This window comes from Mustelus asterias, chromosome 13, assembly GCF_964213995.1.
Source record: "Mustelus asterias chromosome 13, sMusAst1.hap1.1, whole genome shotgun sequence".
NCBI classification, from domain to species: Eukaryota; Metazoa; Chordata; class Chondrichthyes; order Carcharhiniformes; family Triakidae; genus Mustelus; species Mustelus asterias.
In genome coordinates this window covers 97,672,820-97,686,685 of record NC_135813.1, presented here as the reverse complement: position 1 = coordinate 97,686,685, position 13,866 = coordinate 97,672,820, and the positions used below count along the sequence as shown (strand labels likewise).

At 42.3% G+C, this 13,866-nt stretch overlaps 1 protein-coding gene across 3 annotated transcripts in view; it reads right to left on the bottom strand.

Moving 5' to 3' along the window:
* Positions 1-1,110: 1,110 nt before the first annotated feature.
* p2rx2 (purinergic receptor P2X, ligand-gated ion channel, 2) overlaps positions 1,111-13,866 on the bottom strand; it is a 61,867-nt gene continuing 49,111 nt past the window's right edge. For 2 of the 3 annotated variants that reach the window (XM_078227359.1, XM_078227358.1), the window contains exons 10-12: positions 5,583-5,648; positions 4,522-4,599; positions 1,422-1,641 (exon numbers count right to left, since the gene is read on the bottom strand). In XM_078227359.1, the coding sequence (XP_078083485.1) occupies positions 1,546-1,641; positions 4,522-4,599; positions 5,583-5,648 (240 nt within the window). In that variant the 3' untranslated portion in view covers positions 1,422-1,545. Of the gene's footprint in view, positions 1,642-4,521; positions 4,600-5,582; positions 5,649-13,866 lie in introns of all 3 variants that reach the window. The other variant, XM_078227357.1, reaches the window with a different exon arrangement.

Below are 13,866 nucleotides of genomic sequence, written 5' to 3'. Positions count from 1 at the left end.
CTGGATGTTAAGGGTTCGTCTTTCCCCAGAGTAATGAGGCTGGAATACATTGCTAGCTGCTGTGGTGGGTACTGGCTCTCTGTTCATCTCTAAGGAATGGGAAACTGATTCTTAACTGCAGGCAGAGATTGTATCATTTTTAAGTGTCTTTCTAGATAGCACTTGATCCATGTGATCACTTCAATAGTTTTAATCATCTGAGAGGGTTGGAGAGGAGTTTTCCGGAGTAAGTTTTTTCTTATTGGCCCTGGGTCTCTCGTTGCTTACATGGCTGTGGGAAGGGGGATAAGGAAGTGTCTAATTAAGATGGTTGTGTCATCATGAAGTCCAGGGCAGGCTTGATGGATCAGCTGCTCTTTCCCTTCTTGTCAATTTTTGAAGAGCGGCACAGTGGTTAGCACTGCTGTCTCAAAGCTCAGGGACCCGGGTTCAGTTCCAGCCTAAGGTGACTGTGTGGGGTTTGGAATTTGCACATTCTCCCCGTGTCTGCGTGGGTTTCCTCCGGATGCTCCGGTTTCCTCCCACAGTTCAGAGATGTGCAGGTTAGGTGGACTGGCCACGCTAACTTGCCCCTTAGTGTCCAAAGATGTGTAGGGGTGGCACAGTGGTTAGCACTCCTGCCTCACATCGCCAGCAACCCCAGTTCGATTCCAGCCTTGGGTCACTGTCTGTGTGGAGTTTGCACATTCTCCCCATGTCTGCGTGGGTTTCCTCCGGATGCTCCGGTTTCCTCCCACAGTCCAACGACGTGCAGGTTAGGTTGATTGGTGATGCTCAACTGCCCCTTAATGTCAGGAGGATTAGCAGGTTAAATACATGGGGTTACGGGGATAGGGCCTAGGTGGGATTGTTGTTGGTCCAGACTCGATTGGCCAAATGTCCGCCTCCTCGATTAGATATATTTGCTATGGGAAATGTGTGGGGTTACCGGGATGAGGGGGCGGGGGGCTGGAAAAGATATTCTGTCAGCGAGTTGGTGTAATGATGATGGGCTAAATAGCCTCTTTGCATTGTATGGATTCCATGATGAGCCTAAAGCAGCCCATTCTTCAGACACTGTCATTCTGACCACTGGACAGCAGCAAACATTGCAGCATGGAGAGTTTTTATACATTGTAAAATTATGTATTTTACTTAAAAAAAAATTGGTATCTTTGTTCACTCCTATCTTACATACCTAATAAGCTATCCTATAAGGTATTAGCACAAGTACCAATTCCCCTTCAATACTAGAGTGTTAAAATTGGGTGATCATGTTTATTATTGAATCTTGACGATGGTGTTAGCATGCGATTGTTTCAGGGCTGCATTAGTTTGACTTCTCAATGAGATGGTCGGTGAAGATGTGTTATAAATATTAAAATGATTGCAAGCATCATCATCTATCTAAAGAGTCTTATAGTGTCAACAATTTTCACCCAGTCAGCGAAACCAAGAAAGTTCAGGGAGATTTTCTACTTTAATTAATTCCCCAAGGCCCATTCAGTTTTTTTTTTGAATACCTTATCTGCATCCCACTTCACGATGGATAACATAATAAGGAAATCAACAATGTTTGCAATTTTCTGGTTGAATTGCTCTCAGTTCTTGTTCTGAAGCTCCATGCTCATTGACTGCCAGTATAATTCTTTCTTTAAGAACCTATGTAGTAAAAAAAGGGTTAATGAGTCGGTCTGTGTGTGCTTCATAATCATGTCCTAAGTAGTAAATGCAAATAGAACGATTGCACATTGTACCATGAAAAGGCTGTCTTAATTTTGTGAGATAATAAATGTCTAAATCTTTGTAAGTAGTTTCAAAGCTTTTCAAATTTAAATTACATTTCATGGAATTGCATGCATACTCTTGCAGACTGTAAAAGGAGGTGGCTGTATGGACATTATTGTCCCATTAATTGTTAGAAACAGCATGGGAGCAGACTTTTTGTGCAAGTTTGCCTGAGACATCGAGGTTCCGCTCCAGTGACGTTATGAATAGGGAAAGTGGAATCAAGATTTCCCTCGAGTCTGGTAATTATAGCTCCATTTAATCTAAATCTGAAAGTTGAAAATGCTCAAATGTTATGCTTACCCAAAGAGCAAAAGGAGTCGTCAGCAAGAAGCTAAAAGCAATAACTCTACTGAAAATTCTTTTGGAAGAGAGCTAAAGCGTGGATAAGGGAAATAAGCAAAATAGGCTGATTTTTTTCCCACACAGACATCTGCACAACCTTTCAAACTGGCTTCCTACAATCCCTTTACTGGCCATTCATCCCTTTCAGGGAAAGCAATTTCTTGAAGGATCTTTTTGTGCAACAAACTAGCAACTGTGTTTCTTTTCTGCAGACAGGTAAGCAACATTGGTGTTTGAGATCTGGCAGTTGACATTTACTTGTTTCTCTATCTAGGACAGGGACGATGGAGCAGCACTCTGAAAGCTTGTGATTCCAAATAAAGAGTGCTGCTCCTTCATTAGGTGATGAATTCACTCATCTGATGAAGGAACAGCGCTCCAAAAGCTCGTGATTCCAAAGAAACCTGTTGGACTTTCACCTGGTGTTGTGAGAATTCTTACTATACATGAAAAGGGATGATCTCTGATTCATCACAGAAGGTACTTGTCATAATGTTGCTGAATTTGTTGATGACACTGGGTCAGATGAGAAGCATAAAGGAGGAATGACAGCATTAAAAGGTATCTGGACAAATACTGAACAACTGCGTAAGAAATAACATTTAAATGCAGGTAAATGTAAGTGGCGCAAATTAAAACAATTATACAGCAAATTTGTAAAGAAAAGGATCAAGATTTGACTACTGACTATTCCTTGAAAGTGAACACCTGGCTGTGAAGCTGTTATTGATGATGACCTGGTAATCCAATGCATCAAAAATTTCACGACAACTTAAAATCAGTGGTTACATGTTTGCAACTTTGCATGGTAAGTTGAGCTCCGTACTTTTAGGACCTTGAGAGACCTGCAAGCAGCATGATCATCAAGGAACTTACCAGGATTTCAAATTATGAGGAGAGTTTCACAGATCTACAGCTACTTTTTATTGGGAGAAAGTGTTTAAATTACAAAAAGCATCGTTAATCTGGATATAAGGAGACTGAGTTAGGCTAGCAGACATATATAAAATGAACATATGAACGAGAGAATGAGATTTTAAACTCCTATAGATGTGGAACAGACCCTCAGAAGCAATGTTGCATTTGTTAACTTAGTTAAATGGCTAATTAACAAAAGGATTGAAGGTGTATAGACTAGGAGATAAAGATAAATAATAAGTACACGTGGAACACAATACTGTGTGCTGCTAGGACCCATGGAAAACAAGAACAAAGAACAAAGAACAGTACAGCACAGGAAACTGTGCTGTACTTGGCACCAGTACTGTGATGGATACGTTGTCTAGAGGTTTATCCAGCACTTTCTGTTTCGATTTGTGGTATAGAGGTTTGCTTGATTACTTATGAGAGATGGAGAAGTTTTGCTGAACTTCCTGAAGGTATTTGAGTATCTACAGTAGGACAGATTGTTGACTTTCTATAGCAGGAATAATTCAATGGCCTTTTAACATTTGATGCTTTTTCATCTTCTCGCCATTTCAATATATGGGCCATTTGTTTCCTTTTTGCTGATGCTTCCCCTATGCCATGCACCTTGATTAACAAAGACCACTATCAGTCATGCAATGTAACCAGTTGTACAAGATGGGTAACCTGGAGATCACTTTCTGGTATTCATCTGCCCTTTGCACCTTCCTCTGAAGCCTGACCAAGACTTCTTTCTCTGCTACCTGGGTATTCATTGTCACCTGGTATACCTTATTATGTGGTGGATTAGGAGAACAGATCTCAATTCTATCTCCACAAAGCCCAGATTGGCATAAGTGCTGTACTGCATGAGTGCTGTACTGCAGGAATGCTGCATGGTTGGAGATACAATCTTCCAAATAAAGTTACACTTGAAACCATATCTACTAGTTCAGATAAACATAAAAAATTTCTTGAAGACATAATGTGACTTATCATGTCTTCAAGATGTCTTAAGATACTCATCAGCTGTTTAATTAATCTTGAAGTAGACTCATTATTGTTAAGTAAATGCAGCAGCCAATTTGTGCACAGTAAGCTCCAATTGACAGCAAATGGTTGAATAACTGGACAATCTATCTTTTGGCTGCGGGAAGAATATTGACCAACACAACAGGAGGGTTTTTTTTAAAACAGTGTCATGGGATCTTTCATGTTCACCCACGGTGATTGATGGAGTTTAATTTAACTTTTCAGCTGGAAAGTGCCATCTTTGTGATACAGCTCGTTGTGCTATACCATTGAGGCCACCAGAATATTGTCAATTCTGAGCTGCGCTCCTGGATGGGGCAAAATCCGTTCCACCCAGAAGTACGCCTTCTGCCAGCTGACCACAGCAGCTATGGAGAGGTCCGCTGCTAAGTCCCAAGATGAGAAAGATACAAACAATCTCAATGAATTCCATCAGAAAATGTCCCTGAGTCTGATTAGTTGAATTTTCACCTCTTCAAACTTCTTTGCACTATAGACTTCATTCTTGTTCATGAAGGTTAACAAGATCCAGTCACACAGGAATGAGCCCTAAATTGAGAAAAGACAAATTAATTAGACAATAAATGTTATGTACAACTCTGATTATTGACATGCTGTTGTGGTTTATATATGGCAATGATTGGCAATCCTGAAATATGGCTTTTATGTTCAGCATGGGGAACTGGTAAACTCATTTGGTTAGACAATTAGTGTGTAGATTATCGGTAACAGCATGGGGTTCAATCCCTCTTCCAGCTGAGGTAGAATAAAGGCCTGCCTTCTCGTCCTACTTATAGTAAAATGTCACAGCACTTTGCCATGTTTCAGCAACTAATTGCCATGGACCTGCCTTTGGGAAGGAACACAAGAACAATGGCATCTTAATTACCTTGATGAGTGGAAGGTAAATCTGCATTACAATGACACAATTTAGAGCCACGGGGTCAAAATAATCCAAAAGTAACTTCAATTTTCATAAAAAGTATAAATGCATTAGCTATTACCCGCCCAGTGCAATAATGGCATTTTGTTTGTACATGTTTTTTGCTCCAGTTTTCTCGACACCTAATGCAGATACATTGGGATACAGTTGCATGGGGTAGGTTAGTCTAATGCCGCTCCCAAGTCGTTATTCTTCATACATGAGGCTGGACAGTGACATTACTCAACCATAGAGAGCAGTTAGACCTGATTCTTTCTTGGGTAGAACAAGTTTCCCCCAGTATTTCAGATGATTATGGTCATAGAGCACTTAATGTTTTCTGACCTGGACCCAGAAATTACAGACACCCGCCAGTCTCCAAATGTCCCGTATAGCAATTGAACTCTGAGTGGCCTGTGGGTATGTTTACTTACAGCAATTAGGCTTTACAGGCCTACTTAAACACAGTTTCACCTCAACAGCAAAGTAATACATTGGCAGAAGTATTAGCTCACATGATGCACAATGTAGAATGTACTCTGTACATCAATGCCTCAGAGGATCGACTAGTATGGTTTATATAATGTAAAGAAAACCAGAAAGTACTTACAATTCCAATAGATGTGAGAGCTGCAGCAATATTGATAATTGTTGGGACAATATCAAACTTTCCTGCCTGAAGAAATGAAAATTGAAGCATTTTAGTTTTCTATTTATTTTAATTTCGCAACTGATTTTTTTTTTGCACTTGATACCATTTAACTGGACACAATATAAAACACACTGGCCGATGCTCTGTAAACTGCAAAGCTGAATAAATATTTTTATTGTGAAGAACTTCCATCCTAATTAGGAGGAATCAGGCCAATCCACATCCAACAATGTGCTCTGATATCCTGCAAGTGGGTGCGGAGACTGCTCTGAAAGCTGCCCTCACATTGACAGCTGTGACAAGTTGTACCCCAGCAGCTGGAACAACCCACAATATACTAAAACAAATTGCTAACGTAGAGTCATAGAGATTTACAGTGTGGAAACAGGCCCTTCGGCCCAACTTGTCCATGCCGCCCTTTCTTTTTTAAAACCCCTAAGATAATCCCAATTGCCCACATTTGGCCCATATCCCTCTATACCCATCGTACCCATGTAACTATCTAAATGCTTTTTAAAAGACAAAATTGTACCCGACTCTACTACTACCTCTGGCAGCTTGTTCCAGACACTCACCACCCTCTGTGTGAAAACATTGCCCCTCTGGACAATTTTGTATCTCTCCCCTCTCACCTTAAACCTATGCCCTCTAGTTTTAGACTCCCCTACCTTTGGGAAAATATATTGACTATCTTGCTGATCTGTGCCCCTCATTATTTTATAGACCTCTATAAGATCACCCCTCAGCCTCCTACGCTCCAGAGAAAAAAGTCCAGTCTATCCAGCCTCTCCTTATAACTCAATCCATCAAGTCCCGGTAGCATCCTAGTAAATCTTTTCTGTACTCTTTCTAGTTTAATAATATCCTTTCTATAATAGGGTGACCAAAATTGCACACAGTATTCCAAGTGTGGCCTTACCAATGTCTTGTACAACTTCAACAAGACATTCCAGCTCCTGTATTCAATGTTCTGACCGATGAAACCAAGCATGCCGAATGCTTTCTTCACCACTCTGTCCACCTGTGACTCCACTTTCAAGGAGCTATGAACATGTACCCCTAGATCTCTTTGTTCTGTAACTCTCCCCAACGCCCTACCATTAACTGAGTAAGTCCTGTCCTGGTTCAATCTACCAAAATGCATCACCTCGCATTTGTCTAAATTAAACTCCATCTGCCATTCGTCAGCCCACTGGCCCAATTGATCAAGATCCTGTTGCAATTGGAGATAACGTTCTTCACTGTCCACTATGCCACCAATCTTAGTGTCATCTACAAACTTACTAACCATGCCTCCTATATTCTCATCCAAATCATTAATATAAATGACAAATAACAGTGGACCCAGCACTGATCCCTGAGGCACACTGCTGGTCACAGGCCTCCAGTTTGAAAAACAACCCTCTACAACCACCCTCTGGCTTCTCTCAAGAAGCCAATTTTGTATCCATTTAGATACCTCACCCTGGATCCCTTGAGATTTAACATTATGCAACAACCTACTTTGTCAAAGGCCTTGCTAAAGTCCATGTAGACAACATCAACTGTACTGCCCTCATCTACCTTCTTGGTTACCCCTTCAAAAAACAGTCTAAATAGTGCAACCCACAACATTCTTATAAAAAAGGTCAAATCATCCTATCTTCCAATGTTAATAACTCCTTTTAAAAGTTCCAGGATCCAGATCTGGTTCTGTCTGCACCTCCTTCAAAAACCTCGTTATTCCTGAAGATATGCTAATGACCCCTGTGGACTGCAAAGACAAATTTCAAAAGGAATTATACAAAGGCCATCTGCACTTCATATGCCAGGCCTGAACAACCAGAGCCGAGTCATCTGCTTAGACGTAGGACCTTGCAATCTCCTATTAAGACTTAATAGGTAGAGCATCAACAATCTCAGGAACCCAGACAAAGGGTTTGTCATACTCTTTATCAAAGCAGAAGTGGGGAAGTGGAAGGCATGTTACATTCACCCAAGCTGGTGGAACCTGCAATACTGCCTTGTGGAGCTGCAAAGCTCAGACTGCCATCATTCAACTTAGCAAACAACAGCAGCGCGGAAAGAGGTTTGAATGCCTGGCCCATCTACACTGTTTCTACTGGAACTTCTGAATCAGTGCCTACAACACTGATTCATCTCTACGTCCCTATCTTATCATGGAAGTCAGGTTTACTGGAAAAGTGAATTATCCAGCATAAAGTCAGCCTACTGACCTCCGTGAAGGAATACACCATTGGACTTTGATTCTGGACACATGTTAAACAATAATTCTTTTCTCTGTGGTCTTTGCGCTGTAAATCTTTCTTTCTCTGTCCCACCTTTATTATATGTATGAAAAGGAGGTAACATTGCTACCCTCTCTCTTGCATTTCATAAACGAACCCTCTGAGTTCATCCTATCACGAGTTTGCTGTGGGGTTATTGATAGAAATTGGATTACATGGAAACCAAGGGGTTGGGAAATGCACCACTGCTTATAAAGGGAAAAATCAAAAAACCTTTATTTTCACCTGATAATCCCTGAAGATTCGTTAATGACCCTGTGAACTACAGAGACAAATTTCAAAAGGAATTATATGAAGGCCATCTGCACGTCATAAGCCAAGACTGATCAATCAGAGCCGACTCACAATCTCCTATTAAGACTTAATTGGTGGAGCATTAACAATCTCAGGAACTCAGGTGGTAAGAGGAAAAATCAGGACCACTCCTGAACATGAAAATTTGGGAACCCAAATCTGGGATAACCCACTTGATTTTGAGCAAAATCAAAGTTAAGAGATGAGCCAAACCTGTTACAAAAGAGGCAGTTTGAAACTAAGAGGAAACCTTGGTGATATTTTAAGACATATGCAAGTTACTACAGGAAATTCCCTTTCCTAACATTACAAAAATGGCAACTTTTGATACCCAGGTGTTTGTCCAGCAGGGGAATTTGAACAATGGAACGTTAGCTTCCCTTAACACAGAGCAACAGAAAGCTGTGGCTCTGGGGAGGCCACAGTTAAAGTTGCCCAGTAAAGTGAAGTGATCCAGTTGTGGGTTGAACACTTGGATTTCACATTACCGATATAGCAGTGAGATGCAGAACCCATCCATGACTCCAAATCCCCTCCCTAGCCAAAATCGAACTGGAATAGCTGAGAATGCAGCTAGAATTTAAGGAAAGAGAAAGTGAACAAGGGAACAGGAGAAAGAGAGAGGAAAATTCCAGCTCCAAAAATTGGAAGTGGCACCTCAGAGGCGGAGAAGGAGAAGCCAGACAATTGAAAACTGCAAGGGAAAAGCTCTCTACCTGGAAGCACAATGTATCACCCTGCCCTGGAACCTATCTCTGAGACCTTCAAGCATGCTAGCTACGTTCCAAACTCGAAGAGAATGATGCAGAGGCTTATTTTTTGCCACTTTTGAGAAAGTAGCAGGGCAGCCATCAGAAATCTGGATATTTTTAATTCAAGGGCAGCTCTGAGGGAGAGCCCGCAGGGTCTACTGCCTTCCGATGTGTCTATGAATTACAAGCAGACCAAGGCTGCCATCCTCAGTGTCTGTGAGTTAATCCCAGAGGCATTTCATTAGTAATTCCAGAACGCTCGTAAGAAGCCCACACTAACTTACATCGAGTCCGAACGGCTGAAGCAAATCCGATGGGTAAGATCCCCAATATCCCACTCACCCACGAGGGGCTGCGTGAGGTGGTATTATTGGAGGAATTCAAAAATTGCCTACGCTCCAATCTGTGGACATGGTTAGAGGAGCAAAGAATCCCTGGCATCCAGGGATGCAAGCATCACAGCAGGCAGCTCTAATCCCATCTACAGGCCTGGAGCCTCAGGCAGGCCCTTTGTACATCATTCCATGAGAAATGGAAAGATAAACAGGGAGATCTAAATAGGAACCTGCCCCGCCAAAAAGAAAAGCCCAAAGGAGAGTGTGAGAACACCCTCTCCATATCTACAGCCTGAAAGGAGAACCCCCAGAGACTGGTCTGTCCCAATGAATACCGCTCGACAATCACCAGGCAAGACTGTTCTCTTCCTGTGGGGGAGCACTTCAGCAGTCACGGGCATTCAGCCTTGGATCTTCAGGTAAGCGTTCTCCAAGGCGGCCTTCACAACACACGACAGCGCAGAGTCGCTGAGCAGAAACTGATAGCCAAGTTCCGCACACATGAGGATGGCCTAAACCGGGATGTTAGATTTATGTCACATTATCAGTAACCCCCACAGCTCGCCACAGCTTTCCCCCTGATCTTGCATAATATCACTAGCTGTTCTGTCTGGAGACAATACACATCTCTTTAACCTGTGTTTAATGTTCCCTCCACCCATATTATCTGTACCTTTTAAGACCTGGCTGGCTGTAGAGATTTGCATTCTAATTAGTATTCTGTAATTTGATTTCTGTGTCTGTGCACTGTTGGAGAACAGAGACCACTCCATCTGACGAAGGAGCAGCGCTCCGAAAGCTTATGGTATTTGCTACCAAATAAACCTGTTGGACTTTAACCTGGTGTTGTGAGACTTCTTACTGTGCTTACCCCAGTCCAACGCCGGCATCTCCACATCACCATTGCCATAAAACAGGCCATCCCAAACCTGAATGCTGGAGACAGGGAGGAAAGCCTATTGGCCTAGCTGGGCTCCATTTGAGTTGTTCCCCGAAGGACGCTCCAATGGGTAATGCAGCAGCGCCAACAGAGACCCTCACTGCAGAGACTTACCCTTTGGAGGGTGGGGTTTTATGTGTGTCTGAACCAGACAACCTCCCAGAGAACTTCCGGGCTTTTGCTTTTTCAGGATAAGTGTCTCCCTACCCATCCCAAGTTCATTGTCCCGGGACACAGGGGCCACTCGGTCCAAAATGGTGGAAAACTTAACCTACCTCCTGCATCCTTGCTGAAGGCCAAAGCATTGATTCGTGAGGAGGAGAAACTTGCCCTGGAGTGTGACCTTGTTTCAGGCCCTGTTATCCCTGAACTACCAACAGCAGGAGTCAACTTCCTCCCTGGGAACAGGGCTGGCCAGCAAAAGAAAAGAGGCCAATATTGACCAGCAGAAATCTGCAGGAAGCTGGGTCAGGTCCAGAGGCCCAAAAGGGTGAAATAGCACCCTCAAATCTAACAAGGTAGAAGCCAAACCAATTAAGTTATAGGAGGTCCAAAAAGGCCACCACAATCTAAAATAGATTCAGAGTATCCGAGAAATATATAGGGACTTGAAGAAGTCCAGAAGCAGGGAAAGAGATAGTGAGGGAGATGCCCTACATAGCTGGAGAACCTGTAGGAAGGCAGATAATTAAACTAGGAAAGGAAAAGTTGAAGGACTCGCCTGGAGTTTGGGTTGCAGATATTAAACAGGGACAAATGCATCAAGTCCCCTAAACCGATGAGCAGGTAGGGAGTGAGATGTCCCCCCAGGCAAAAAGCCACAATAGAGTGAAGCTTGAGCTGCACCTCCATTCGAGGACCGTGCTGTTCCAGGAGACATGGAACAAGTTAGGGGAGCACCCACTCCCATTAATTGGTCTGGCTTTATGGCAAATTTAAATGGGGACCAGGAAAGTTCTTAAATTGGCCCAGAAAGAGTGCGTGTGAGGCCTCACTTAGTTGGAAAGCCGATGTGAGGTACATTGAGAGCTCACCATCCACCAGAGGGCAGTAGTGCCCGAAAACATGGAGTCTACAATCCAACTGACCAGCAGAGGGATCCCAGGCAAAATCGCAAGAGGACCAACAGAGTTACCCCTGCAGTTAAAATGATCCATATCTCCCAAGCTCCAGCACTGTTGCTCTACCTGGTATGGATGCAGAAGACTTCTAGAAGGCCATCTTCCTAACATCCAGGCTCAGAAAGGCTGGCTCTAGTTCAGAAGCTGGCTGCCCACCCTGTTGTTTTGCCAACCCAAAGCACCGAGTGAAAGAAGCTGCTAAAGTTTAGTTGTGCTCATGCTGAACCCAGACACTGAACCAGAATCCCCTAAAGAGGCAAAGGTCCCTTTAAAACACCCTAATCTCCTGACGATTAGTCCCTGGTTTGAACAGCTGAGCCCACATGTCAGCAAGGTGGACAGGGAGGAGCTGAGCTGAACTCAGTCCTATACAGAAGACCTGGCACTCTGAGTGAGACACCCGCCATTCCCCTGCAGACAGCCCAGAGCAGTTTGACAACCACTTGTCCCTGGTGGAGGGCGGAGGGGGGGGGGGGGGGGTGGGGGGGTGCGTGGGGGGTGGTGTTGGCGCTAAACACCCTGTAAAACCCCACCCTGTGATAGAAGAAAGTCACTAATGTGCTGGAACATTCTCTAAGTTAGTTAACGTGTTCAACTTTGCAGCTTCAAGATTGAGTTCCAACAAAAGCAGTTGGCTGAGTTTCGGGTCCAAATGCAAGCAGAGTTTCCCAGATGTTCTGAGTGGGCTGTCAAGGATTTGATATCCATCCTGTGCGAAAGTGAATTTTCAACACTCACTGAAATGAAATCAAAGCATTGCCCAGTGTCTTTGTGTAAATTAGAATTTACAACTGAATTTATCACCTGGAACTCCAAATGTTGTGCAGCTCGCAAATGAATAAATTTAACTGTCACATTAATGGCAAATAGTAATAATAGAGCATTGTCTACGTTCTAAATGCTATTCACAATTTCTACCTTTTAAGCAATACTTAGACATTAAAATATGAAATCTACACATTGGTAAGAGTACTGGGGAGCTGGTTAATCTGGAAGGGGATATGCAATAGGTTTGCACACCTCTGGTCCACTGTTCCCTGACTATAACTTGCAAATAGTTTACTGTACACTGACTGTGGCTCTGTACAGTTTACACCTGGGTATCAAAAGTTGTCATTTCCAGTTATAAGACTGAGTCACTCAGAAGTGGTGGACCAGGAATGCTGATAAGATGCTTATATTTTTATAATAAACTAATTTTCTACCTGAATTAATCAAACTGCACCATTGTTAAATGTAAGGAGAAACACTTCTTAAAGCAAAATATTTGTGAAAAAATAAGTTCTAAGACGCTTCACAATTGCATTGGACTATCACAGATGTTACATTCAGCAATAAAGTAATTGGAGTAGAAAATAAACCTAGCTAGCACTATTTTGGATGCAATGACTTTCCTGATCACCAATCATACCAAAGTGGAAATCGGTTTCCCATTAAAAGATTAGGAAATTCAGTCAGCTCAATGTTGTCTTTGAATCTGCTCTCTGCAGAATGTGAGCATGTTAATGCAGATCTTAGCAGCTGGATAACTTTACTGACTCAAGATCTTTGTACTGTTCCAGCCACCACCACAGGAACGTCAGACAACCATTGAGGGAGTTGCTTTAAAAGTGCCAGATTAAAACGTTCTCCATCAAAGCTTTCTAAGATGGTGATGCCATGTACTTCCATCTAGATGCAGGGGTACAGCTCGTCACTGCACACTTTGTGGCATCTGCGCCAAAGAGATCTACGTCAAGTACCAAGGGCTCGAACTTTTCAAAATGTAATGTTGAGGTATGAATGAAGTCATTGCAACTAATCCTCATGAGTATCATTTTTTGAAATTGTTGACTCGGTAAATATGTCTCATTTTCTTTGTCAGTGTATTTTTATTCTCCCTGAAGGAATGGAAGATGGAGTTGCAACATGATCCAATTCAAAAAGTTGCTTTGTTGCATGGATTACGTGGGTGTAACCAAATTAAATTAATTGGCTACACAGCAAAGCAGTGAAGAAAATTGTAAGATTAGATATTAATTTCCTACCGAAGACCAAATACATCAACTAAACTCTCAACAAACAGTGTTGATGATCTTTTCCAAAGAGGTATAAATCTGATTGTGAAAGGTATGAATAATTTATTATAACTGTAGGCATAGATAATCTTATAATCTGACTGTTTTACTCTGCTGTCTGACTGGAACCATTAGATCAGGATTGAATAATGTATACTATAATATTAGGTTGATGTTCAAGAGTTTTTATCAATTGAATTCAAGAGGCTAATTTGCCCTGCTTCTAACTGCACTGGGGAGACTGGATAAGAGTGTAGAGACGTACAAGCCATGTTGGAAGAAGGAAGAATGATGATGGGTGAACTTTCCTTAACCCACACTTGGATTCCAATAAAATTATTGAAAAATTAAGGCATATAAATAATGTCAACTATTTTAAGACATTTCTTAAATATTCCCATCGGAGTTACAATGCCAAATGAGCTTAAATTCTTCTGTGACGGAATATCTCTCGT